The 26,826-nt window shown below is 41.4% G+C and overlaps 1 protein-coding gene across 5 annotated transcripts in view; it reads right to left on the reverse strand.

Annotated features, from left to right (window-relative positions):
* The window catches only part of LOC147708614 (protein phosphatase EYA4), a 626,113-nt gene that overhangs the window by 162,140 nt on the left and 437,147 nt on the right, over window positions 1-26,826 (reverse strand). For 3 of the 5 annotated variants that reach the window (XM_086927287.1, XM_086927288.1, XM_086927289.1), the window contains one exon: window positions 5,090-5,182. The exons of the other annotated variants lie outside the window; for them this stretch is intronic. In XM_086927287.1, the coding sequence (XP_086783413.1) occupies window positions 5,090-5,182 (93 nt within the window). The remainder of the gene's footprint in view (window positions 1-5,089; window positions 5,183-26,826) is intronic. 5 annotated transcript variants of the gene reach the window in all.

Below are 26,826 nucleotides of genomic sequence, written 5' to 3' on the forward strand. Positions count from 1 at the left end.
TTTGAATAATTGTTGTGTTGGTGTCATTTTATTTATTAACATATTCTCTATTTTTCTAATTTGATTTGGGATGTTTCTTGCGTTGTGTTTTAACATTATTACTGCTTCCAAGTTAAGCATTTTCTGCCAAGCTACCTAAGGGTTAAACACAATTATTTAGACACTTTTGAGGTCCTCCCCGACAAGGATTGTGTTTATTACTTAAGTGGGGCACTCCCCTCTCAACTAGTAACCCAGTTTCTTACAGTACTACTTTGTGTACTTAAAGAAAACAAATCCGTAGGGGTGCTTTTGTGAGTGGGATGTATGCAAAGTGAACGCAATTTATTTTTTCCCAGATGATAAAGTGAGAAACCTGTGCCAACAGCTAGAAATGTAAAAAAATTGTAGCTTTCAGTAACTGTTAAGAGCTAATGTTAAACTGCATAGATATGAAAGAGCATTTACACTATATTTGTCTAAACACTTATCAAAATAGGACTCCGTGTAAATATCTGATTCTGTATGGTGTTAATAGCTCACATTACTGGCCCACACTACAATTACAAGTATTTGAGTTTCTCACCTAAGAACACCGGCTATTTAAAGAATTCAAAGTCTCCGGGTGAAACATGAGAGCAAAACATGAGGGAATCGGCATGGAAAGACACATTCCTGCTTACTGTTTCTCAAAAACCCATAATCTGTAGTATTTCCAACAATTTTCTATACCCCGAGTTACTGTTGTCCCAGTGTCTGCAATTTTAGGGAGCAAGGATAATCTCACGCGGTACTCCCCTCCCCCACCCCCACCCCCACCCCTCTCCAAAAAAATCAGCACCCCGCCCTTTCACAGATGAAAGCTATAACTTTGAATGTGACAGGTTAGTCCTTTAACGTAGGTAGAATACAATTCATAGTCTCCTCTTTCATACACAAAGTTTTATACGAGAGAGAGAGAGTGGATCAAGTTTAATTAAAAAAAAACAGTTCCCTTCATTGAAATGAAATAAGTACAGTTAATAGGAATGTAATGCTATAGATTAATGGATTTGGTAAACAAAACGAAAGTAAAAGCGGATATAACGTAGGTGTCATTTTATGAGGTGGCTGCTAGCAAGCACATGTGTTATAACTACCCAGAGGTTCATGATAAGCACAATGAACACAGAGAGTGCACTAACATTATTAACAATCAGTAAAACATGATCTGGTGATTAGTAAGAACTATTTCAGTATGCAAAAAGTAACCTGGGTATTCTTAAATGTAAACTTTTTAGGAACAAGCCTTTGTAAGAAAACCATTTGTATGAGCTAGAAATGTATCAAATTATTGAATAAAAATAGTTTATAAACAGTTTAAAGTTAGGAATTGGAACTATGTTGTTGGTTTCTTCTATATTGTACAACACACTTTCGAAGAACATGGCAAGTTACTTACCAGTTATAATGATATGTTTGATAATTAATATCTGTGTATTCACTTGGTTCTTGTGTTGTGCAGTGTGAAAATACCATAACCTAATTGTATCCCAAACACAGCTATCAAGCACCAGTGATTGTTACATAATTCGTATTTTTAACTTATCGAACTTTATTTGCCCTGATTGCTCAATAATACAATAAAATGCGACTAAGGACATTTAGTGATAGCATTAGCACAGGACCGGACACACTGATCACGAGATGTAAAAGACAGGATAGGTTTCATAAACTGAATTCATGTTGCATGTACTTTCTTGAGTACTTGATGTAGCTACATTGAATTCATACAATACTTTCTTATTAATATATTTTTTTGTAATTATGAATATGTTCTATCTATTTGACATAGCCTCAAAGGTCCCCCAGTTACTAGACAGAGAAAGGACTAATATTTCTTGGATTAATCTAACAGATGCTTCTTGACCGGCTGGCGAGGATTGGCATATAATTGCCTACTCAGAGTCAGTATTCCATGGACTTTCTTGACGCTTTGTCATTTTAAACTTCATAACTTGGATCATAAATGAAAGTATCCTCTACTCTTAATGCAGTTTTGTCTCTTACTTAAGTTTGGGATGAACTCAGCCCAGGAATTCCTTGCTAAGCAGTTGCTTTTAAAACAATCTATATCCTGATAATGACCCTATGAATTGTTTACTGGGTTGTAACGCTGACATTACTGCTAGTGCTATAGTTATTTGTAGTCCAACTGAAATTCTTGTTCTGGGTCGTGTACGCCTCTACATGATGGTCACTCACACTTTCACAGTGGTTCTTAAGTTGTTCTGTTTAAATTATTCTTTTTGTAAATAGTTCTTAAGTTGTTGCACTGAACAAGGAGCCATTCTTCCACTTAGCATAGATATTATTGTTTTATGTGTCATAATGATTGTTTTGATACAAGGAATGTATTCTATGTATAATAACAGTGCCCTCTTTTCATAATCCTTGGGTAAATAAGATTTTCTTTAGAGCTCCCATTAAATATTCCTTTATTTGTTGTTTAAAAATGGATGTATGACGTTACAACGCATGCTTTTACCACGCACGCCTTTACAACGCGGTTTTTACAGCGCATGCCTTTACAACCGTTAGTGCTTTGGGGCGCTGGATAGTGAATAGTTTAATTTACTATTCCAACTCCAGTCCCCGTGGATAGTAGGGAAGGTGTTGGATAGTAAATTAAACCTATTACCTATCCTAGAGCGCCCCCCAGCGCAATGCGTTGTAATGGTTTGCGTTGTAAAAGTTGCATCGTAAAGGCACTGCGTGGTAAAAGTTGCGTTGTAAAGGATGTTTCCCTTTAAAAATACGCCTTAAGCCATAAAGAATCATTTTCTTTTGTAAAAGGGTTACTCCATCGCTAATAATTCTCCTGCTAATCTCAGGATACGTATCAATCACTGAAGGCTGGAATAGAAGGACCAGAGAAACTAATTTGTGCCAAATACACATTCTACATAATCAGTGCCAAATCAACAGCAAAAAAGATGAGCTAACCAGAATGTGGGATTCGCTCAAACGGAATACTTGGAAAAAAACATCCTATCCCTATCAGATTTACAAGAGAAAACCTTAATATTCGGAATATACACAAATCCTTATGCCCTTTTACAGACAGATCCCTGGTGCTTCACTCACAACTTTATAAACGATCATCTTGTGGCATGAAGTAGGCGTGTTTCAACAACGGCCAAGCCAACAGCATGCATTATGAATTATTCATGAAGGGTTTGTGCTTGAATATTTATTCAAACTCTTCCATTACAGTGAAGACCTGCTGAAAAGCTTAGCTGTCCACGTCCTACAAACTTTGATGAGTGCACAAAGCTGTTGAATGAACTTGTGCTGAAGAAATGAAATGTTCGAGAGAAACAGGGGAACCCTACTCACTAAGGAACCAGGGTAATTGTTGTATAGGATAAACAGTGGTTCCTGTGGAATGATGTATTATGAGGTTGTGATACATAAGCACAATCGTAATATAGAGGGTTAGAAAAAGGCAGACTGTGAAGGAACTACTAACAGACCGATTCCAGTGTAGAGGGGCTCAATTAATTTTACACAACAGCCGTTGCGTTGTAGAATCCCTTTGTGGATTAACAGTGACAATGCACTGGGAGTTTCTCTCAGTTGATGATTGTCACTTAGGTTTAGATTCCCTTTGTGACTTCGGACGGATGTATGTCGTTACTACGCATGCTTTTACAACGCATGCCTTTACCACGCAGGTTTTACAACGCAAGTCGTTACAACGACTTGCGTTGGGGGGCTCTGGATAGTGAATAGTTTAATTTACTATTCCAACTCCAGTCCCCGTAGATAGTAGGTAAGGTTTTGGATAGTAAATTAAACTATTCCCTATCCTACAACGCCCCCCAGCGCAAGTCGTTGTAACGACTTGCGTTGTAAAAGTTGCGTGGTAAAGGTACTGCGTGGTAAAAGTTGCGTTGTAAACGCTGTTCCCCCCTGGGACACTATGCACAAATGTTGTTTTGATGTATAATGTTTACTCCTAACTTTATTGTTAAAAAAAATCCATAAAATACACTACACTGGAATCAGTGTGTGTTAGTAGTTCCTTTGCGCTCTGCCATTATCTAACCCTCTATATTACGATTGTGCTTATGTATCATAACATCATAATATATCATTCCTCAGGAACCACTGTTTTTCCAATATGAAGAAATTAAATGTAGCACTCAGGTCTAAAAATCTATCTAACCGTACTTTCTTTCAGCGATAGGGCTTTTACCCAACATCAAAGTTAACATCATACAATAAAGAATAACTTCGGTTTGAAAGAATACTGACCCTTGTGCATGGTTTATAAAGTGTTTGCCTGTCAACATAAAACACTGACGGGTTTATTTACAAGCCTATTGCACCGCCGGTATGTCACTTTTCCCATATTAAAGGTGACGTACCGGCAGCGCAAGGGCTTGTAAATAGGCCCCTGAATTCTCAACAAAAGTATGTGCTTGAAACACGAAAACTAAATTTACAATATAATGTAAGTTTGCACTATTTACTATTATGTTTACAACGGTGGTTTCATATAAGTGACAACAAATTCAAGTACCTTGCACTCAGCAACAACAAAACAACTATCTTTTTTAAAGCAAATAGTTTTCAGGCTACATATTCAGAGCAATACACTTGCAGGTGATCTCAATAATTCAATGTTTGCATCACCTTAGTGTTGTGTGCATTTTATTTTTAGCTTCAATATCAAGGAATGTGTCATAAACTTCAGTGGATTCACCAAGCACGTGCAAGGTGACTTGAGGCATTATATATGCCTCCCAGCCAGCATGGCACAATCTGGGATACTATTTGAAAATCTGGTAGCTCCTAAACCAGGGATCTCCAAACCGGTCCTGGAGGGCCGGATCCATGCCAGATTTTTAAAACAATTACTACATGTATCTCAATGGGGATATCCAAACAATCTGGCATGGATCCGGCCCTCCAGGACCGGTTTGGAGACCCCTGTCCTAAACTCTACCGTACTGGAATCAGTTAACACCTGTTTCTAGGAGCTAGCTTGAGAACTCTGCCTGGAGAGCTTTGCTTCTAAAAAATATTCCAAGTCTTTGTGTGGAAATAATGAGTGTGGCTTTACCTGACCCCGTAAAAGTGTCAAGGGATCCATCTCCAGTTGTAGCTGCGGTTTCGCTGCTGTTCAGTGGCTCTGTTTTGACTGCAAGAAGAGACACTACACAGAAGAATAAGTAGTCATGAGATTGTTTTGTATCTAAATTTCCAAAAAAGACCTCATGCCAGTTTCACTTAGGATATTCCTGATTTAAGGTGCATGCATCTGAAAAGTTTAGAAACTCAAAGAGAATAGTGTTGATAGAGAGTAAAATAGACATGCATTTTTACCTCCTCCAGTCCTGATCAAGACCTCATATTATACCATTTAATAGTGTATCGACCACCTTGATGAGGCTCCCCACCCAACCAGCTAGCTGTTAGTGTGTGCCAATGGCTCGCAAAAAGCCACATCTAACAGACTGTGCATTTTGGCACTCATTCTTGGTCAGACACAAAGCCGGGCTTAATTTGATGCCTAGCAAATACATATTATGCAAGGTTCTGCATTTAACAGATCTAAAACTTGCAGCACATTCTAATTGGCCCATCTCACACTGAGAGTGAGCATAATTAGTGACTTTTGTAACTCCATTAGAATCAGCGAGGCAACAAATAAATACAATGGTTTCTGATTTTCATTTATGAAAACATCTCAACTGAGATCACCACCATTACAATGCAGGGCACTATAAGTAAAACAGGAGCATGTACACAGACTAATGTTTAAAAATACAAGCACGATTTGCTTAAAATATAGGATAACACAGGTAGAATTCAATTCATAGGCTCCTCTTAGGCGAAATCAGGAATAATGTATATGTTTTTTGGTAGTCCTAGTCAATAGGATAATGCCTGTGAAGGAGGAAGTCCAAGCAACATCAAGTCAGCAAGAGAGGAAATATTTTCAGCATAACAAAATGTATAAAATGTTTCAATTTTGCGAGTGACAAAGTCATAATAAAGAAAAGTGAGAGAGCAAATACAAATCCCAGCGCATTAAAAACATTTGCATACATTCAATATTAGATGCAAAAACAACAGAAATACTGAAAATCACCCGAAGTCCTTCAGCATCTCAGCTGTTCACAAGCCCCTAGCCATAAGTGAAAATGATGGTTCACAAATCCATGAATCATAAATCTTTGAATCAATCGGGGGATTTGGGAGATTCCACTTTTTGCACGTCTTGATTCTGTTAGGCGTGAAAATGATTTATGAAGCAGTCCCAAAATACTTCTTGCCTAAGAGAAGAATCCAGCTGGATAATTTAAATGCCTAAGACAAGATATAGAGTAATCCTTTATAGAAGAACATGACAACAAAATACTTACCAAATAGGATTCCTTTTGATTGATTTAACCAATAGTCAACACAATTTAAGTAATTTACCTCTATGAGAGGACGAAGATGCAATGCTTGATTGCTCGCAACTCACATATTTTTATTTAAACTACAGGAAGCTATGCAAAGAGCATACAGTCCGTAGTGTAAAAAACAATAAACGAGCGGCAGTGTTGGTAGCCCTTTGAAGTAGCGGGAAACTCAGTTAGGGGCCCTAGAGCAATGGAAGGAACGGTGTTGCTCGGCAACTGTCCACACGGTTCCCTGACCAGAGTCCAAACTACCTCACACAGGAGTCCCAACTGGCCCAACAGCCTGCACCCCTTCCAGAAGTCAGTATCTTTTATGGCCTTGCTCCTACAGCAAGCTGCCCCAGCTGATACCATGCCCGACACATACTGATGTTTGCGGAAGGATGCATCTTATCAATTGTTATTTTCTGCTCCTTATTTTCCCACCCTAGGACATTGAGAGCAGGAAATGTTGTATAGAGAGAAGAATATACTTTTTAACATCAAATCACATAGCAGTGGGAGATCCAGTAATTTCAGAATATTCCACAAATAAATCTAATTTAAAAATGTGCATATTCCTATTTACTTCTAGTTTCAGAGTCCGTCAGTCCTTCACAAAGCTATTACATTCAAAATGTGGAGATGAAAATACCAACATTTCTGGACTTCTCCAGGAAAGGATGGGAGGTTCTCTTTCTCATATTCGAAGAAAATACCATATCTGGATAGAACCACAAAAGAATCTAAATGGATTGTTTAAAGGCCGCTGTTTTGGTAGATTTCCTACTCTTGGACAATGCAAACTTTAGCATCCTTATTTGTGGAGGCTGCGTAAGAAGCAGCAAAGTCACTCCTATAAACATGCAGCACACACCGTTATCAAATGAGATTTCATATGAAAAAGTCACTAAGCATTTACCTTTTGTAACTTATAGTTTAGTAAGGAATGCTATGGCTATCACAGTAGTGGAGCAACTTTTCTACTAAACCTCAGGTTTGCGTTTTGTGCTGGGAGCCTATATATTTACAGAGGAAGATTTGTCTCCTGGACAATTCTTAAGGACTAGTAGAAAGGTAAATGGCATCGTCCTTAGGATACAGTTCTGTGCTTTAAGGGTTAAGGACCTATACCACATAGATTTTAATAATATGATTATCCTAATTGGCATGGATGTCTGAACAGTGAAGAAACCTGAGGAGTAACAGTAGCATCCTTGGCTGAAGCTAGTCGCTAGGCAACCAAGAAAGCTGTAGTAATGTTGGTAGAAGCTCAATATATAGGTAGGACTCGAGGTCTCTTCAAGCCATGTCTTTAATGTCTTTACAAATACATCCAGGATGTTCCTGACAGAGGGCCAGAATCTTGTCAGAAATATTGTTTGAAGCATACAGTGTAACTGTGTTTAGGCCATATTTTACAGAGCCCTCGACATTTTCTTTCTCGAGTGTTCCCATTAAATGAAATGTAACATACAAGGGTTCCTGCCTTAAATGGGAAGATACACTATGAACTATTTAGGAACTGCATTGAATACACTCCTACTGGTAGGGGTTGCATCCACAGCATTAAGTACTGAGAACAGAATTTAACACAAGACATGTTGCTTTACCCTGCTGTTCATGATAAGTTTGAGATAACAAGATCACTCCTCTGACTGTCAGAAATACTACAGAGGGTTTTTCATCTGCTCACTTTTTCGTATAAAGTCCTGTTTGATCTCACTACAGTTACTTTACTAGTATCGGCCTTAAGCTACCACACTACCTGCTACAGAGGATAGTTTTGAAAAATTCCCAATCTTTGCGATGATAATGAGGACTGTCAAGTCTAACAAAAATTAATTTAAGGAAAATCCTTTCACAACTTTCAGATGCCTAGCATTAGTCTCCTCTTACCAATAAACGTAAAGAAGATTTAGTATGTCGTATATAACCTTTAGATTCTAACCTAAGATCTAAATCTCATAGATATTTTCATAAATAAGCAACCTTGAATTTTGGACCGTTAGTAACAATCCATGTGGTATTCAACGCTTAGGCAGAATACTGCTGATTTCGCCTACTGCTTCTTGTAGCTCAAATACTTTAACTTCAAATATTGCTAGTTTCCTAAATAACAAGTTACTTACCTTTTGTAATGCCTTGCCTGGTAGAGACTCTATCTGGGTGCAGAACCCTTACCTTAGAATTATCCCCTGGTGTCAAACTGGATCCAGAACTTTTTTGTGAGCAGTAACCTTGAGTGCGAGTAGGTGGAGTTGTTTGGCTTCACGTGGCATCATTGGCGTAATCTGCGCTGGAAGTGACGTTCTACGTGCCCCATATAGGTACCACCTAGGAGCGCTGATGTCAGTTACTCTTTGTGACAATCCACACCAGAAGCGCAGAGTCACACAGGACATTGACCACTGGTGTGGAGATCTAGGGCCCGGAAAGGGGAAAGCCCTGTCCCAAGAAATTATTTTGCAGAGCGGGGAGGATAGGTGGGTCAATAAGGAATCTGCGGCTAGACAGAGTCTCTTCCAGATACGGCGTTACCGAAGGCAAGAAACTTGTTCATCTGATAAAGACTTCTAGCTGCAGATGCCTTTCCTTTGCACAGATACCCAAGCAAAACCTCTCCAGAGATGGGTCTGCAGACCAATTTCACATGAGGAAGTCCTGCAGGACCGAATTGGCAAAAGACCTAATTCTACTGAGCTGACTGCCCAGGCAGAAATGTTTAGTAAACGTGTGCAATGAGGCCCACATTGCAGCCTGGCCGATATCCAGGACGGGACCTTCGCATGAGAATGCAGTGGCTGCAGCTTTGGCTCTAGTGGAATGAGCACCAAACCATCGGGGGTTGTTTCGTAGCCAATGCGTAACAGTTTTAATACAGAGCACGATCCATCTGGAGATGGTGAAGCTTTGCATGGCCCGTCCCTTCTTCCCTCAACATACCCCACGAAGAGTTGGTCCTCCACCCAGAACTCTTGCTTGCAGTCCAGAAAGAACATTGCTCTTTCTGGAGCCAGATGGTGGAGTCGCTCCTCTTCTTTGGAGGGATGTGGAGGAGATTAAAAAGTATGCACAGACATAGTTTGGCCTACGTGAAATGGAGTGACCACTTTTGGAAGAAAGGAAGCCCTTGTACGAAGCACCTGTTTGTCTGGGTAGATGTTTAGATGAGGAGGGTTGGATGACAAGTCCTGACGCTCATTAAATCTCTGGGCAGAATTAATCGCCACAAGAAAGGCTGTCTTGATGGTAAGGAGCCTGAGTTGACAATTGTGCAGAGGCTCAAAGGGAGTGCACACAAGCATGGTAAGGGCACGATTGAAATTCTACAGAGGCATAACAAAAGGAGTGCAAGGGAACATATGTTGCAATCCTTTCAAAAACCTATGTACAAGATGGGATTGGAAAAGTGAAGGTTGGTTAGGCAATCGAAGAAAAGCAGAGATTGTAAATAGGTATCCCTCAATGGTGTCCAGAGCAGAGTCCTGCCCAGTAAGAGAAAGAACGAACAGGAGCACATGAAAAAAGGGGCCAGAAAAGGGATCAATGATTCTTTCTGTACAATATGAAACAAACTTGTCCCAGCACAGGAATATACAGTCTTGGTGAAGGGACAACTGGCTGCCAATCTAACATTGCAGACTTCGGGCAGAAAGTCGAAAGCTGTCAACTGTGGCCGCATAATCTCCACACATGAAGGATGACTGTTGACAGGTTCGGTTGGAGAACCTTCCACTGCTGCTACAAAAGTAGATGCTCCAGAAGGTACAGCCTGCTCGGAGAACCAATGGCCATGCTCAGCAGCTTGGGATAGCAAACTTTCCATGCCCAATCCAAAGCCACAAGGATGACTTGGGTCCAGTCATTCCTGATCTTCTTGAGAACTCTGGGCAGGAGGGGTATAGGCGGTAAGGCGTTTCACCGAAGATGAATAGCGTCTCTGAGCGAGAGCCACTTTGGAAACTCCCATGTGCAGAGATGGGGACATTGCGCGATGGGGACATTGCACGTTCTCGGCGATGGTGAACAGATCTAACCAAAGCTCTTCCCACTGCTGAAAGAAACCTTGCACCCCCTCCAGATGGAGATGCCATTTGTGATCCACAAAGCATCCTCGGCTGAGTTTGACCGCTTTGGCGTTCAGACAGCCCGCCAGGTGTTGAACCACCAGGAATATGCTGGGCGTTCACAAAAGGTCCACAAGTCCACCCTACCACATCTTTTGCAGTACCACATGGCAGTGAGGTTATCTTTGAACACTTGCACTAGCCATCCCCAGATAGAGGGCAGAAAGGCTTTCAATGTCAATCAGATTAGTCGGAGCTCAAACAGGTTGATGTGGAGTCTGAATTTTGCCGGTAACCAGAGTCCTCTGATCTCCACCTCTCTCAGAAGGCCGTCCTATCCCAGGAATGACACAGTCGTCACCAAGGTGAGATCGGGATGGGGAAGAGAGAGGGGTCTCCCACTGACCCAATCGCAGTTCGTAAGCCCCCACTGCAGATCCTTTGCAGTTCCCTCCAAGATCTGGACCATGTTGGAGAGATTACCCTGATACTTTGCCCACTGGAACATCAAGTCCCTCTGTAGAGCCGTATGTGCCAACAGGCATTTGTGTCACAAGCAGGATTCAGGAGCTCATGAGACTTAGCAGCCTCAGTCTCACCGAAATCCAAGACAGAGGTTGAAAGATCGTTATCATAGCCTGAATATCCTGTATTCGCCTTTTGGAAGGATAGGCCAGAAATAGCACTGTGTCCAAAACAGCTCTGATGAAAGGGAGCGTCTGATAGGGAGTCAGGTCTGACATCAGCAAGTTGATAGTGAACCCCAGCGAATGCAGAAGGTTTTCCGTAGTCTGGAGGTAGGAGATAGCAGTCTGGGGCGAGCCTGCCGTCCACGAGTTGTCGAGATAGGGGAAGACTGGCATCCCTGATCTCTGCAGAAGAGCAGCAACCACCGCCATCACCTTGGTGAACACCCTGTAGAAGCGAGATTCTTATCAGTCTCACTGGTGCAGGGACACCCTCTTGTCTACGGGTTCAATAAATGAGGATCAACACTGGAGTGGGCCAAAACACAAGTTTATTATATCTCATGAGATGGCTCCGTCATACAGACACTACAAGTGCCTGAGAGGGAATAAACTAGAACGGTTGAGGGTCTCCCTTTTATACATGTTGGGTACCATAAGAGTTCACCAGAAAACCTCTTAGTCATGGTTACATCCCATTTTACATAACCCTCTTATGGCATTTTTACATAACGCTTACACAACCCCTTAAATAACGCCTACATGCTGTATTGTAGAATCCTGATAAACCCCCACACACGCAATTTTTGTAGATAGGCAAGTGAGGTTACAGGCATTGGTGGGCAAAATGATTAGACATCTGTGCACGTAGGCCCTTCGACAGGGCAGGTCTGCTGACTCTGACACGCGAGCCTTATCAATACAACCAGCTTTCAGTGAACGTATAACTTCTAATTTCATCAAAGTCCCCGCAGAAACACAAAATGGGGGCTGGTGGACAAAATGGCAGAGAGCAGAGGCTAATTAAACAAGATACAATTTTTTACCGTTTAACAACTCAAGGGGGGCTTCTGAAGCTAAAAGGGAGAGCAGTGAGCTGAAAATGCTCATGGCTCGCTGTGAAATACAGGTAATGCCTGTGGGCAGACAGGATGGGAATGTGGAAGTGTACATCCTGCAAGTCCAAAAAAATGACGAAGGGGTAACTCTTACTAGATCTGCGCTGGCTGGAGCAGAAAGAGAAGAAATTATGTCAGCCCGCCTACGTGGCACCTATATTAGGCACTGCGAACATCACTTCTGGTGCAGACAATAGCAAGAACTCCAAGCGGAGACAAACAACGCCACCTACTGACACACAGAGGTACTGCTCACAGAACATTTACGGATCCAGTTTGACGCTGGGGATAATTCTATGGTAACAAATCTGCACATAGAAGTCTCTTTCAGATTTCTCATTTACGTATTACAATTCTTCCAAAAGCGTTGGGCAGGAATCTTGCGCAGCTGTAAAAGCTCTGACATTGTAAATACCCATCAGACCAAGCACATCAGATTCTGCACTTTCTAATGTAACAGTATGGTGACTAGACAGTTCAAACTCAGGCAATATTCATCCAATCTTATAACATAACTTAAAATCTCTTCTGATCTTATAAAAACAACTCAGCCTTACTACTTTCCCTTCAGAAGGATATCGGCAAAATGACACCATCATTTACTAGAGGGCACCGCAATCGAACTTAGGAAAATATTTTCTTTTGATCACACTGAAAAATATACTTCTAGCAAATGCTATAACATGGGTAACATGCAGCAGCGTTCATTAGAATTCACATATTACTTCATTTAGAATCATCATTGCGTTAAGCCAACATCTCGAAAACTATTTTCAAAACATTCTTTCTATCTTTCAGGATCGATCTAGGTGCTGCTGGTCTCTTAAGCATAACAGGCAACAACGGTTCCACATTGGCCCAAAGTTGGTAATTATTAAAGTACCAACAAAAATGATCACAAGTTGTTTTGGAAGTGAACAGTCAAAGTATAAAGTTTGACAATTATAACTACACAGAACACTAGGCCACCTTAAGTCAATATATTGATATAAAATACAGATATAGGAAGTGGCAAATAGTGCTACTCTATGTGGATTAAACGGATGCTCCTTGCACAAAAGTGAAAAACTTGCTGTCAATGGTGTAGGGATTTTATTTTACTTTTTACAGAGGAAATGGCATAAGTCAAACTCTAACAAAAAGTGGCAAGAGTACATTATGTGGCACAGTCCCAACAATAAACTGCTCATGGCAATGAAGGAGGGCAATAGACATCTCTCAGCCAAGCACATGTGATGTTTATGTTTCAAACCAGATGAATAATTCCTCTTGCGAAACGCATAACTCTGTAGTGTCTCCAGAATGCAAAGTGTCTCCAACAGACCACCTTGTGAGAATCTAAATGATCAATAAGAGGTTGGGAGGGTGGGGGAGAACTATCTAATGGAGATTAAAAAGTCGCTCAGAACAGTCTAGTGAGTGGAAAGCAGCATCATCTGCAACAATAATCTTTATTAGAGTTGCTAAAACCATAAAAGAACACAACACAACAATTATTAAAACAAATCAATAATACTTTACAGCAATGAATACAGGGAATTCATGGGATAACTGTGCATACGGGTACAAAAGCAACACTCCATGATTTCCTCATACGACGCGGGTACCAAATAAAGCATGATTAAAACATAACTTGTCTATCCACCTGAGTCACCTTGGGCACCATTGTGCTCATAAATATACAATCATTAAAAGAAGAAGTTCATAAAAATTGTGTGTGTATGGAAGAGGTACACTTCTGTCTAAATAATTCATAAAGTGATTGTGCATTAAAGGGTACAATAGCAGCAGCCCTTAATATAATAGCAATCCACTCAGGTAAGGTATTACATAAATAATTATTAAAGTATAACTTTCCTAACAGTCTGAGTAGCTTTGTATACTGTTAGGCTCATAAAATGTACAGTCATAAAAGAATGACTTTATAAGATTACATGTGCGTGGGGAAAAATCACCCTTATAGGAATCATCATTTCACGCTGTGTTTGTCAACAAGGTTATCTTTCAGACGCTAATTAAAATCAGTTAGAACACACCGCGATTCTGCGCCTGTGCGGCTGAATCGCGAGTGGGCGGGTTTATGACGGCCCCTAGCCGTCATCAGCACACAAGCACCGTAGTGCATGACGGCTGGGGGCCGTCATCAGCATGCAAGGGGTTAAAACATTATTTGCCCACCAAATTCCATATTATTACTGTGGCAAAAAAAAAAAAAGTATGAGCCATTATACACTTTCATCCAGACTGCAATAATTGGAGACGTAATAAGGCTGGCATGAGTAGCAGCATTGACCAGAGGGGCTGTAAGCAAGGATCTGATTCCCTACAACTTGTGTCCTTCTGCCAAGTAGGCCTGGCTCGCAGTGCAGTGTACTGCAGTGATTTGCCTTAGGTGAACTTACATTTCTTTGCTGGAACAAATGCACAGCACACTCCACAGAGCACCACTCAAGTGATGACAAAAAACCTGCCCTCTTCATTGTATTTGTCAACTTTCCATGGTCCCCATTACCATTCTCCAGATCCAAAAGCACCCCATTCATCTTCAGAGACAACACAAGAGGTGCAAGCTCTTCACTGTGTAACTGCATCTACCACTTTGTCGCAGTTGGCAGGCGCCATGTCGGAAGCCGCTGAAGACCCTGGTGACCGAAGTACGTTGGTGCTGGTGAGAAATGTTCTTAAAAGACGAACTTCTGTGGCATGATGGCCGCAGAGATTAACTCAGCTTCTTACAGCTTCACAAGCATGTCACCTTCTGCAGCTCGTCCTTTGTTGACTCTGCTCCAACCTATGAACACTATGGCTGTCCTCTAAGGCCAAAGTCCCCCTTGCGTCACCATGGCAGAGTAAGTACCAAGTGGCCTTCAGCTACCCTCAGAGGTTCCAGTCTGAAAGGTCCCTCTCCTGGTCTTACAGCAGCTTTGCCTCAGGCCTGAGCCACGACCTGGGGATGCTAGAAATGCAGACAACTGAAGGTTCTCTCCCAAGAAAAGTTAACTTTTTAGTGCATGTGTGAGTGTGTGTTTACTTTCGGGTGCCTACGCTAGTCCTGTTCCATGTCTGCAAGAGAAGGCTGAACCCCCTTGCATCCTGCCCTCTCCATTTGGATTTGCCAATCATCATGGCGTTTGGATAATGAAAAGTGCACACCATGGTTTACAAACATAGAAAGCAGGCACAGCATTGGCTGTGCAGGATCGGAACGAACAACAGTTAACCCCTTCCCTGCTGATGACGAGCACACCTCGTCATCAGCCTCGGTGGTCGTGTGCAGAGGACGAGCTGAGCTCGTCATCTAACGCGGCTTTTAGAAAAAAGCCGTGCAGCGGAAAAATAACCGCCGCAGCGATGCGGTTAAAGAGCCAATAGAGGTGGTGTATGCTTCCCCACGCAGACACAAGCAACCAGTACAACATGTACTCGATCCACACAAAGGAATCAAGAGTCACAGTTCACAAAAGCGAATCATTTCAGAACACACTTCCAGATTGTCTAGCGTACATTAAGAAGCCATCAAATGAACTAAGAACAGGAATAGGCGACTTGCCTTCAAAATTTCAATAGTGTTTGTACATCAGTACATCATGTCTTTGTTTGCTTTTAAATAAAGCACCTTTTTAAAAATGTTTAAATGCAGCCCATTTTCCTTAAAGGAGAACGGAATGCATTTCATAAAGAAAAATTAAACGCTTCAGTTACATTTTTTAAGTGTAGGCGGTGGTCCCTGGGCTCCCTGCCTGCTCTTTAAAAAAGTTATGGCTGCCACTCACAAAGGGGAAGGGGTCCCTAGGCGACCCCTTCTCGTTTGCGACTGGCTTACCACCTACTGAAGTAGGTGGTAAACAACAGATCTTTGCCACCGCATTCTGTTCACAAAACATTCTTACATTCACATGCAACTCACTATTAGGAAGGGAAGTCCTTGACCCTCCCCTTCCTATTCGCGACTCGCAAACCTTATTGTGAGAGTCAGTAAGAGGTTACAGACCCGTAAAATAGGGTTAGTACTCGGCAAAAAGGCTTTTGAGCGGTCACAAAAGGCCCAATTCGCTGGTTGCGACTGCTTAAACCTGTCATACACGTGGCTCCAAAAATTCAGAGTAAAGAAAGGACATTCTTTTGGAACTTTATTGTAGATTGGCAAGGAGGAGAGTAATTCATAGGCTGCCAAAATTGCATTTGAAAGTTATAGTACGATTCTGCGCTCCATATTAAAAATTAATTCTGATCACAAATCAAAATAGGCTTGATATCTGCAATGTTCATATACATTTTCTCTAAGAAAAAGTTTTTACTCCCAATATTTCTACAAGAGTTGTGGCATATTTTCCAAGGCGAGATCCTCATTAAGAATATCCATTTTTTTAGGCTAAACAAAAACAAACTCCTATGGCTGCTCGGATGATCGAATAGGAGATGAATGCAGGGTTCTCTGATTGAGGTGTAGCCACAAAGCCACCCGAAGCATAAACCAGTCACTGACACCTTTCAGCAAGAGTGAAGCCTATGCGCTGGCCCTGATGCTGTTAATTTGATGGATTTATCAGAGCAGAGATCTCCGAAGTGACTTTGTTTTTTTGTGTATCTCTTTATATATATTAGTGAGTGCAGTGCTTGTAAGCAGGGAAAGCAGATGTTTGGGGTGGAGATCTGGCACATACTCGAGTTTTATGTTTGAGAGCGAAGGGGGGAGGATGCTCAGCAACAACTGTGTTGGTAATTACACCGTGGCCAGCACCAAACATGAGGAATTGTTTTATAATGCAATAAAAGCTCGCTGGCACTTACTGGGTGTCACGGGAGAGACCAGGTGGCCCATACACACGAAAACCTGGCTCATTCTAGCCTCAGGGGTGGCAAATCAAAATATAGCAAGGCTGTGGGGGGCACAGGAACCACCGAAGCTCTCCAGCTGGAAACAGGACCTGGACTGGTGCCGATTGGCAGCAAAAGCTGTATTTCAAAGCAGAGGTTGCCCCCAAAAAATGGGAGAAAATGTGGAACCCATGGGAGAAATATAGGATTTAGCTGGGTGAGGGGACAAAAGCGAGGGAGAGATAGTAAATTAATTGTAAGACACTACTAGTGCTACTTCGGCGATCCTTCCCCAATGTATGCAATACTAGATCTCCTGCTCTGGATTTTGCGAAGTACGCAGATTTACTGATCTCTGATTGTAATGTGGACTGATTACTTGCTTACAAAAAAGATGTATTATATTGCAATAAAGGACAATTTGCAGCAGATGATGAAAACTCGACCAAAGCTGTTACCAGCAACGATATTTAAAACTGTGGATTACAGGCTATGTATCCAAATGGAGGTCTCAATCCCTACTTCTCGGAATAGTATGCCACGAAGCTTCTGCGGGGCTGAAGGAGTATGCGCGTCAGTAACCCCTGCAACGTCATCACGTTATTGCAGGGTGCTGCACTCCTCCTGCTAATCCGACACTGCCTTAGGTCAGAGTTAAAACCTGTGTGGTCGTCCGAAGGATTTTTACTTGTGAAATTTTAATATGAAATGTGAGCTTATTTATTACAAACATAGGCGACAGCGGCATCTTAGATAGAGGAAGTATGATGACATGCAAGGTGTAGCAATTATGAAACGCAATTGAAAGTCACGCACTAAATGCTAATAAAATTATTAGAATGTAAGATTTTCAATAATGGGACAGAAAGCAATTTCTATAGCATATTGTGTTTATTATATGTAACTTCATGCAATGTTTTGTGACATGCTTAGACCCTTGAGAGGCTAGAAAAAGAGTGGAGGCACTAGATCTAAGAAATCAGTTATTGTTACAATTAGGTACGGTTACAAATCACTGCAAAATCAGTTAGCACTGCTGGCGTTGTTGTTGGAGAAAAACAAACAAATAGGGTTGAATTAGACTCGCGTTGAAAGAGTGCGACCCGCACCCCTTTGCTGTGTCTGATTATTCCTTATCACAGTTCTAAGGGCATAGTATTTCTATATGTTACAGTTTACAAAGGGTGCAACAAAAGGAAGATGCACCTATTTTTTCACAATGATTGTAGCATTGGTGATCATTGCTAGATGGAGTTATGTACGCTTAAGTTTGAAAATATTGGGGGTTTACTAAAGAATATGTTTTTTGCTTTTCTTAAATTTAGGTCGTATTTTGCATCAATATGACATGGTTACAGGCCATCAGAGTTGAATTAGATACCGACAGCTAAAACTCAACGACGATGGCCCCCACGAAAACAAACGCGAAGAGACTATACATGTTAAGTGTCATATGTTGTAAATGTGAAAATACCAAATAAAAAGTTTTTTTTTTTTTAAAAAGCGTCTTAAACAATTTGTTAAAAGCCCTCTAAATGCTAAACTAAAATTATGCAGGCACCTTTCCTTTTATGGGATTTACAATATAAAACCGCCCACTTTTCTTCTTAAAAAAAAAAAAAGAAAAAAGAAATGTAGTGCTATGTTGCAAACACGGTGGTTAACGCTACTTGCCAATTGCTCAACGTGCCTGCAGGCCATTTTGTGGAACTTTTACTAGAGCTAGCCAACATTCTTGAGTGTTTTCATTAGCGCGTAGCGGCATAGTAGCAATCCTATATTAACTTTAATGTGACGGGAGCAATGAGCACTTCAATCTGTCAAAGCAGCTTATGAATAAACATTTCTCCAGTCGAGCTCATTCATTCTGGCTATTTCATTGAGAAATACATTACAGTAAAGTTTTTTTGCAATGACAGGTCTTTGGCATGCTGCCCTTATGTTACATATTACACATATTTAGGGAAAGAATTCTGTGTTTTTCCTTCTTCAAATATGGTTGTGGCAAGTTAATGATCTCTTTTGGAGAAAACTGCAGACTACATAACTCGCCTAGTAATTACTTTACTGTTCATTTCATCCAGATTTTAAAAACATGATATTTCTTCTCTACGTTTAAGTTTAAGGCTCATAAAAAACCTTGGCCTAATACTGTTCCAGGTTACTTACTTCTTCTCCCCTCTTTAATGAGATTCTCTTATCCTGATTCAGATGATCTTACTTTACCATGTTGCAAAACTACACAGGGACATGGATGTCTCGTGAGATGAACAGTATTGGTAACAACAAAATCAGTTTCCACTTCCATTTATCAGTGGAGTCTTATTTTACCATTTGATTAATAGGACAGGTCCACAACAAACTAACCAAGTAGGTATATATTTATTTAACTAATAGCTGTGTACCAAGGGCAGTGGCAGAAATCTATAAAATGTCCTGTGCCCTCAATATGCTACTTGGTTCCTTGTATCCTCTCTGTATTTTGAAACTTGTTTGGTTTGGCTTTGGCTTTGGAGTTAAAGTAAATCTTTGGGTTGGCACTGCCTCACAATGGGTTAGCTTTTCCACCACAAGTTGAGAGGCCATTAAATGTCTCAGCATAAACTGGACTTGACATTTGGTGGACGGACACAATGCTTTTCTTTATTGCAGTTAACAGTTAGTCAAGATAAACAATACTTGCCAACACATTGCAGAGGTAAATAGAACAAAGCCACAAATTAAATTAAGTATAGAAGACTTGGAGATCAGGTTCTGATCACCAGGCGCAGCATTGCCTGCTGTCGTTACAGCAGAATATTGCCCGGAATCCACTGGTTGCAAATGGAATTGAAAAGATGGAGGGTTGGGTTCAGAGGGACGGCAGCTGCTGTTGACTGATGTGCACTAGCTGGGCTCTACAGAACAATGAACCTTACAATTAGGAGGATGAGTGGAGAAAACTGATTAGTAGAGACCTGTGTTCACTGCCTACATTTTAACACCGAGACCTACATTTTACCTTCCTGAAGATAACGCCCTATTGTACATTGATAGACGCTTTCAGTGCTGCAGTGTTGCTGGTAAGAGGGTCAAACAATGCTGCACGTTAGTAGAAGCCATGCTGGAAGGACCTTGTGAGTACTGATAAGTATTTCACGATGGGTGCTAAAGACTGCTGCCTGATGCTTACATCATCATAGCATCATGCCCAGACAACGTAAAATATTATTTTATATTTTGTATAGTGTTAGTGTTACAGTGCATTCTAATTATAAAGGAATCACACGTTGGCACCACTACGTTTCTCCTATGTCCTGTCAATCTGACAATGTCCTAGTATCATTGTCGAGGTACCTTTGAAACATATTTAGGATGTACTGAATGAGAGGTTTTTTGCCTACGTGTAAAATAGCTTTTCTAATGCATGATCTTGGTGTAGAGAGGGTAGCAGTCGCGGCTCGTGTTGTGGCACGGTGGCGGGGGGAGGAAGGGGGTAACAAAACAAATAAACAATAAACGTCCCAGAATTCCGTCGCTTCGCTGCTCTTCTGGCTCCACTACAGGCACAGGCTACCAGACTGCCCTGCAGCCAATCCAGACACTGCTCTTACAGCATGAGAGCTGCGTCAGGATTGGCTCAAGTACCCTTGATTTGCGTTCCCAGAAAGGCTGGGAAACGTGTCTGCTGTCTCCAACCCGGCAAAGCAGCTTGGGTTGGAGACAGCTTCAGTGAGCTTGGAAGTTTGGCCGGCCTAAGACGGTCAGCCCAAAACCATGATGCGCACCGATAACAGTTCCCACCACTCACCCTCACTGCCTTTCATCCTCTGGCCGGCCCCTAGACTCCACAGTAGGAGAAAAATAAAACTATAATAAACATGCTTGATCATTTTATTTTTCAAGTTTTGAAGCTGCTGCTTGCGGGGCGGGGCGGGGGGGAAGCTCCTCCACCATGGCGAAGGAGCCGCCCCTGGAAGATTATCAAATAGCTACTTGGCTACTTGTGCCGGAAAGTGAGGCACTGGGAAATCATGACATGGAGTTACAAGAAGAATATGATGAATTTGCCAATGTTATGCTAGCATTATAGGAGAGTTATGATGCTAAAATGTAAGTAGTTGTTGAATGGCACAGATTCTTCTCATTTGAACAACTGTGAGGGGAAGCAGTTGAGGAATATGTTACGTTTATTAGCGTTGACTTGTAGATTTAGAAACTTGCATGAAGAAATTATAAGGGATAAACAAGTGAACGAAACATGTAACATGAGGATTCAAGAAAAACTGTTTAGTGTGTAGGAACAATATGTGGATAGAGCAATTCAGATTGTGAAAGAATTGAAAGAATGTTAAAGTACAAGGAGGTGCTTCATCATAAAGACAAAAGAGGCTCCAGTGATGTTAGCGTTTTACAAGGTTCTAAAGGCAAGGAAAACAGAGACAGCATGAGTTAACTATAAAGACAAGCTAATCCCAAAAGTTTTAGGAAAAGTGGGAATGAATTTGGGAAGTTGAAGTGCCTCGCTGTCAAAGTAGAATGAATGCCAATACAGTTAGTACTTGAGCCAATTCTGTTGTAAAAGTTGCCATCTATAAGTTGTAAAATGTACTGAAACTTGAAAAAAGGTATATAATATTGTGTATTTTTTATTTTTTTATTTATAAAATTTCATATAGTGCGAACTTGATCCCGAAGGATATCAGAGCGCTTTACAATTTGAGGCAAAGGTAACAAATCAGAACATTAGTGTTAGTCTTTCAGGTGTCCAGTAGGATCTGTGCAAAGTCAAAAGAATATTTTTCTTAAGGGGTGCAGAAACTATAATATACCATATAAAAGTGCAGGATACTTGCCAAAGTTGTTGCAAGTCTTGAGCCGGAAAGGTATTCTTCCATATGACGTCTGGTGTGTTAAATTCAACCTCATTCCTCTGAGTCAGGTACCAGTACCATTTTGAGATTTCTTTTCGAGCTCGGTCTTTTCGTATTTCTTCCTCTAGCTTCTGAATGTGATCTGAGATTGTCACTTGTTCTTTAGACCAGCTAGCCAACTGGAGTCCAGTATGGAGTCCATTACTACAGCTTGCTAGGGAGTCTTTCAAGCATTCAGGTGTTCCCGGAGAATTCCATATTAGTGCTCGCGGACTGTAGTACGGGGACTTCCATATTTTCCTTATCTTGTACCATAACTTTTAAGCTGATCTCAGTACCTTTAGTCTAATTTTTTTTAAATACTTAGGTTGGCCAAACTTATAGAGACAGTGATCATGTTCGGTTACTGCTTTCCAATAGGTGGAGTAAAGTTCATGCAGTTGAAAACGATTCCTGATATTCTTAAAATGGAAGGCTATATAGTACATCATGAGGTCTGGACTGGCTATCCCCCTCGATTTTTCTTTTGGCAGAGCTTTTTCCAGGCTATCTTTACTTCTCTAGAGGCCCAAATAAAGGTGTTTATTTCGCTCTGAATCTTTTTTTATCCAGTGTGATTTAAACTCCAAAGGGATAGCGTTGAATAGAAAAGTAAACTTTGGTAGAATAGCCATTTTGATAATGTTGGCTCTCCCCATGAAAGTAAGGATAAACAGCTCTATGATTTCAATAGCTTCCTCATCTCTTTAGCTTTTAAATCCAAACTTACTTGGGGAATATCATCAATATTTTGTAAAACTCTATCCCTAAATATTTGATTTTGTTTTTAGATTCTATCACTGGCGTGGTTGTGTTCCAATGCATTTCATTTGCATATTCACAGTTTTGCCCAGGCCCAAGATTCCAACCTTTACAACTTAATAACTTTCAAAAGAAAGACCAGGGGCCAGATGTAGGTCGGTCGGTAACGGTATACAAGATTTGGCATGTAGGGGGCATTATTTTACCGAATCGGTAAAATTACCGAATCGGTAATTTTACCGATTCGGTAAAATAAAAAATCGGTAAATTTACCGATTCGGAGCCACCCATATGTAGGTGGGACTCTTCAGAGTCCCAGGAGCCTTAACGAATCAGTATTTTACCATCAAATCCAATTTGCTGGTAAAATACCGATTCCGGTGTGCATGCACATGTGTGCATGCACACCTATGCCATGTGACAGGCAGACATGCCCTTAGGGCAGGTATGCCTGCCACATGGCACCCGTGCCTGTTTTGGGGGTGCCAGAGGGTGTCAAAGTGACACCCCCTGCCCCCTTGAGAAAATCGGTATTTACCGATTCGGTAAATACCGAATCGGTAATGCCCATTCATTCCTATGGGCTTCACTTAAAAATGGCAATAAAATATATGATGTATTCAATGCATTTTACCTACCGGAGGGGAGGGGGGTGTCACTATTTTCATGCTTTCCAGGTAATATGTCATTATTTTGGACTGAAATACAGAACAACCTGTTCCTAATGATTGCTTGGTTAGACCAAAAAAGCTCAATTTCCAACATAATCAAATTAGTTTAGTTAGTAGCCCATGTCAGCGGGAACTATTCTAGAACTGCAGGGAAAGTTCCTTCAAATTTGCGATGTAGCTACTAGCTCCTCAGGGCAGACGTCTAGGACCCTGGTCTCTCTCCAGGCACGTCCATGGAGTCCAGTCCTCTATGGTAAGCTGGACCCCCTTAGAGGCAGCAGTTATTTTACTTTTTGTGACCTTGAAGGAGGAAAACACAATATCAACCACTTGACCCTTGGAGAGCAGTTGCAGTCTCTGGGTGCCAGAAGGACAATGAGTTCTTAAATCCCCTTGTGGGTTATTTTCTTCCAACAGATCTCTTCTTCCAGCAGGTCCTTCTTCTTCTGATGGAGTCTACCAAAGTCAAGGAGTGTTCTGAGAAGGGGTTGAGATGCTAGATCTATCCTAGGTAGTAGCCCATGACTGAAGAAATTCTACCACCCAATCCTCCATACAGTCGTCTTACATCCTCTTGCAGCACTTCCTCTTTGCCTTACTGTAAAATTAAACAAGAGGCCCTTTTTCAATAGAGCAAAACTCTTCTGCCACCAGGTTGGAATGTCTTTAGCTTTTTGATCACTCTCCTATTTAAATGAGCTCATCTCTGACTAACAGGATATAAACAGGCTCTTCCCCCTTGACTAGAGCCTGGCTAATTAGCCAATTTATGCTACACTGTAGCAGTTAACCAACCCCCTGTCACACCTGATCTCAGAGGCGGGCCATTTTTTTACTGAGCCAGGGTGGGTAACTATACTCTGCCAAGAAACAGTATTCCAGCTCTAGAGGTGTAATAGAGGCCAAAACATTTTAAAGCCAATTCTGGCTCAGCGCGCTTAAAGCACATTTTTATAAAGTTACTTTTCCTTTAAATCTGATTTGAACATTAGGTACGAAGCAACTTTGAAGGGATTTGCTGGCATTTAGCAAGTGGAGATATGAAATTAAATATTTTACACACACCTATGTGAGTACTGTGGAAATTATAGCTGGGCCTATACAGGGAATAGCTTTGAGGCTTTCAGTCACTGTGAGAGTACGCTTAGACGCACTGCCTTTTTCACGTATAAGGTACACTTTAAGGATGACTTATTAATAAATGAAAATAGGTTTTCCTACATGGCAAAACATATTAGTCCTTGCCCTGGGTTACCACAGTCAATTTAAACTGCAGCCCAGCCAGCACACAGTGGTGCTCTTGACAGACATATATTTGTAATATATGGTGTGGGGAAAATACACAATGGAGCCCACATATGGCATTTAACTCCCATGCCTCTGGTACACTATTGGCTCATGCCACTGGTACATTATTTGTACCATCTAGTGCGGCTTTCCAGGAAACTTAAATGAATCAATTGGTGATTAACTATTTTATCAATACTAATTTTAGGCCAGATAAAACACAGAGTGTCACTAATTAGCATGGTCACTGGGCACACAGTCCGAATACCAGCAAATGTGTAGGGTCCAGAAAAAGGTGAAAAATTCAGGCTGACCATGAAAAAAAAGCAAATTCACTACAGTTCAGATAATTATGTAGATTGCGCCCTCTGAGTAAATTAGAGTAGTTTGCCCACTTCATTGTTGTTTATATGTCCTACTTACAACAGATACTAACACCTTAAGAGTACATTTTCACTTATTCTTGGGCGAGGGCACTACTCTCTACATCAATACCATCCTGTGGGATTATACCATAGAGGGGATGCTCTAACAACAGGATTCTGTGATCAGATGTTGCACCCATAAAAGTTAAATAAACATCATTTTTTGTTACATTGGTATTAACAGAGACCTGGTACATAGACAACAGAACACTGGGGTAGAAAAAGAATGCTGAACTTAGGAATTCTTTTGGATGCAAGATTGTCAAGTTAGATCATAGACTAAAGGTAACATTTGCTCATGGACTGTGGCTGTACTATTCAGATTTTCTAACATATAATGAGGGAGAACAGCGGCACTGCTTTTCAAACCTCACACAGTCATATCCTAATTATGGTGCTCCAGTGGGGCTTCTGGGTGCAGCCCTTAAGTTATACCAACTGTATTTATTTATTTATTTATGTAACGCCAAATCTGAAAATGTTTCTATCTTTACTACAGTTCATCCGATTTTCTTATTTATTTATTTAATTTGGAATTTTATAAAGCGCTTAGTTACGCTCTCCGGCGTGTCCCTGCGCTGAGAGTGAGCATGTGGGAGGGTGGCAAGTTAAGGGAGTGCTAGGCGAAATAGGTGGGTTTTGAGGGCTCTGCGGAATTTGGCCTCAGAGGGTTCAAGGCGTAGTTCAGTAGGTAGCAGGTTCCAATTCTTGGCTGCAAGGAGTCTGAAGGATCTGCCCCCATACGAGCTCTACGGATTTTGGGGACAGCGGCCAGACCAGTGCCATAGGATCTAAGCATCCGCTCTGATCTATAAGGGGTGATGAGACAGTTGAGGGGGGCGGGTGCTCTACCTCCAAAGATGCGATGGCATATGCATAGAGCTTTGAATTTAATCCTTTCACGGATCGGCAGCCAGTGAAGGGACTTTAGAGCAACTTTTGAGGACGTTCGCCTAGGGAGCCTTAGCACCAGCCGGGCTGTAGCATTTTGCAATACTTGGAGACGGTTGAGACTTCTGGCCGTAATGCCCAGGTATAGGAGATTGGCATAATCGAGTCTCGATGTGACCAAGGCATGCACAAGGGTATGTCTGTCACCAACAGGGAGCATGTCAAGGACCTTACGTAAGGTCTTGAGTATCCCGAAGCACATTCCCACTACCCGATTAACCTGGGGAGCAAATGACAGATCGGAGTCAAGTAGTACCCCGAGGTTTTTCGCCTGTTGACACGGCGCAGGAGTAGGGCCCAGACAGTCCGGCCACCATGCCGAGGACCACACAGACGGGCCCCCCCCCCCCACCACGAGCACTTCTTAATTCCGTTTAAACTGCCATTACTCTTGGACAGCTCGATGACACTTGGCAATGGAGTGTGGTCTGCATGAACATTTTCGGGAAGAGGATTGTTCATTTATAAAATACTTTCAAACATTACTGACGGACAACCAAAAATAGAAAAAACAATAACTTTATAGATCCCCTTTTAGCCAATGTATTGATATACCCAATTCAACACGCTTGGCGCTTAAAAATACACCATGTGCACAAATGTGGGCATGGTTTAGACAGCAATCTGCAGTCAACAAACTAAAGCTGCCTCGTGTTAGGTAAGCCGCTAATTTTATGTACATTTTGTGTAATCATTTACTTGTATATTCAAACGTTTGCTTGGTTTTGGGGAACCATATAATCCACAGTTTGAATTTCGCTCACATCAGTGAAATATCATTATCAGAACAAACTGGCCGCACTTGAATTTACTCTGTAAAGTGTTAAACTGTGGTCGCAGACCATCAGTGCTAGGGTACAGAAAAATGCTGAAAAACATAAGTGTGTAAAGGCAACGATAGAGAACTATCAAAGGGCATGTGATAAAGGCTCACCATGCTTCACTGAAC

This window comes from Lissotriton vulgaris, chromosome 6 (assembly GCF_964263255.1).
Source record: "Lissotriton vulgaris chromosome 6, aLisVul1.2, whole genome shotgun sequence".
Taxonomy (NCBI): domain Eukaryota; kingdom Metazoa; phylum Chordata; class Amphibia; order Caudata; family Salamandridae; genus Lissotriton; species Lissotriton vulgaris.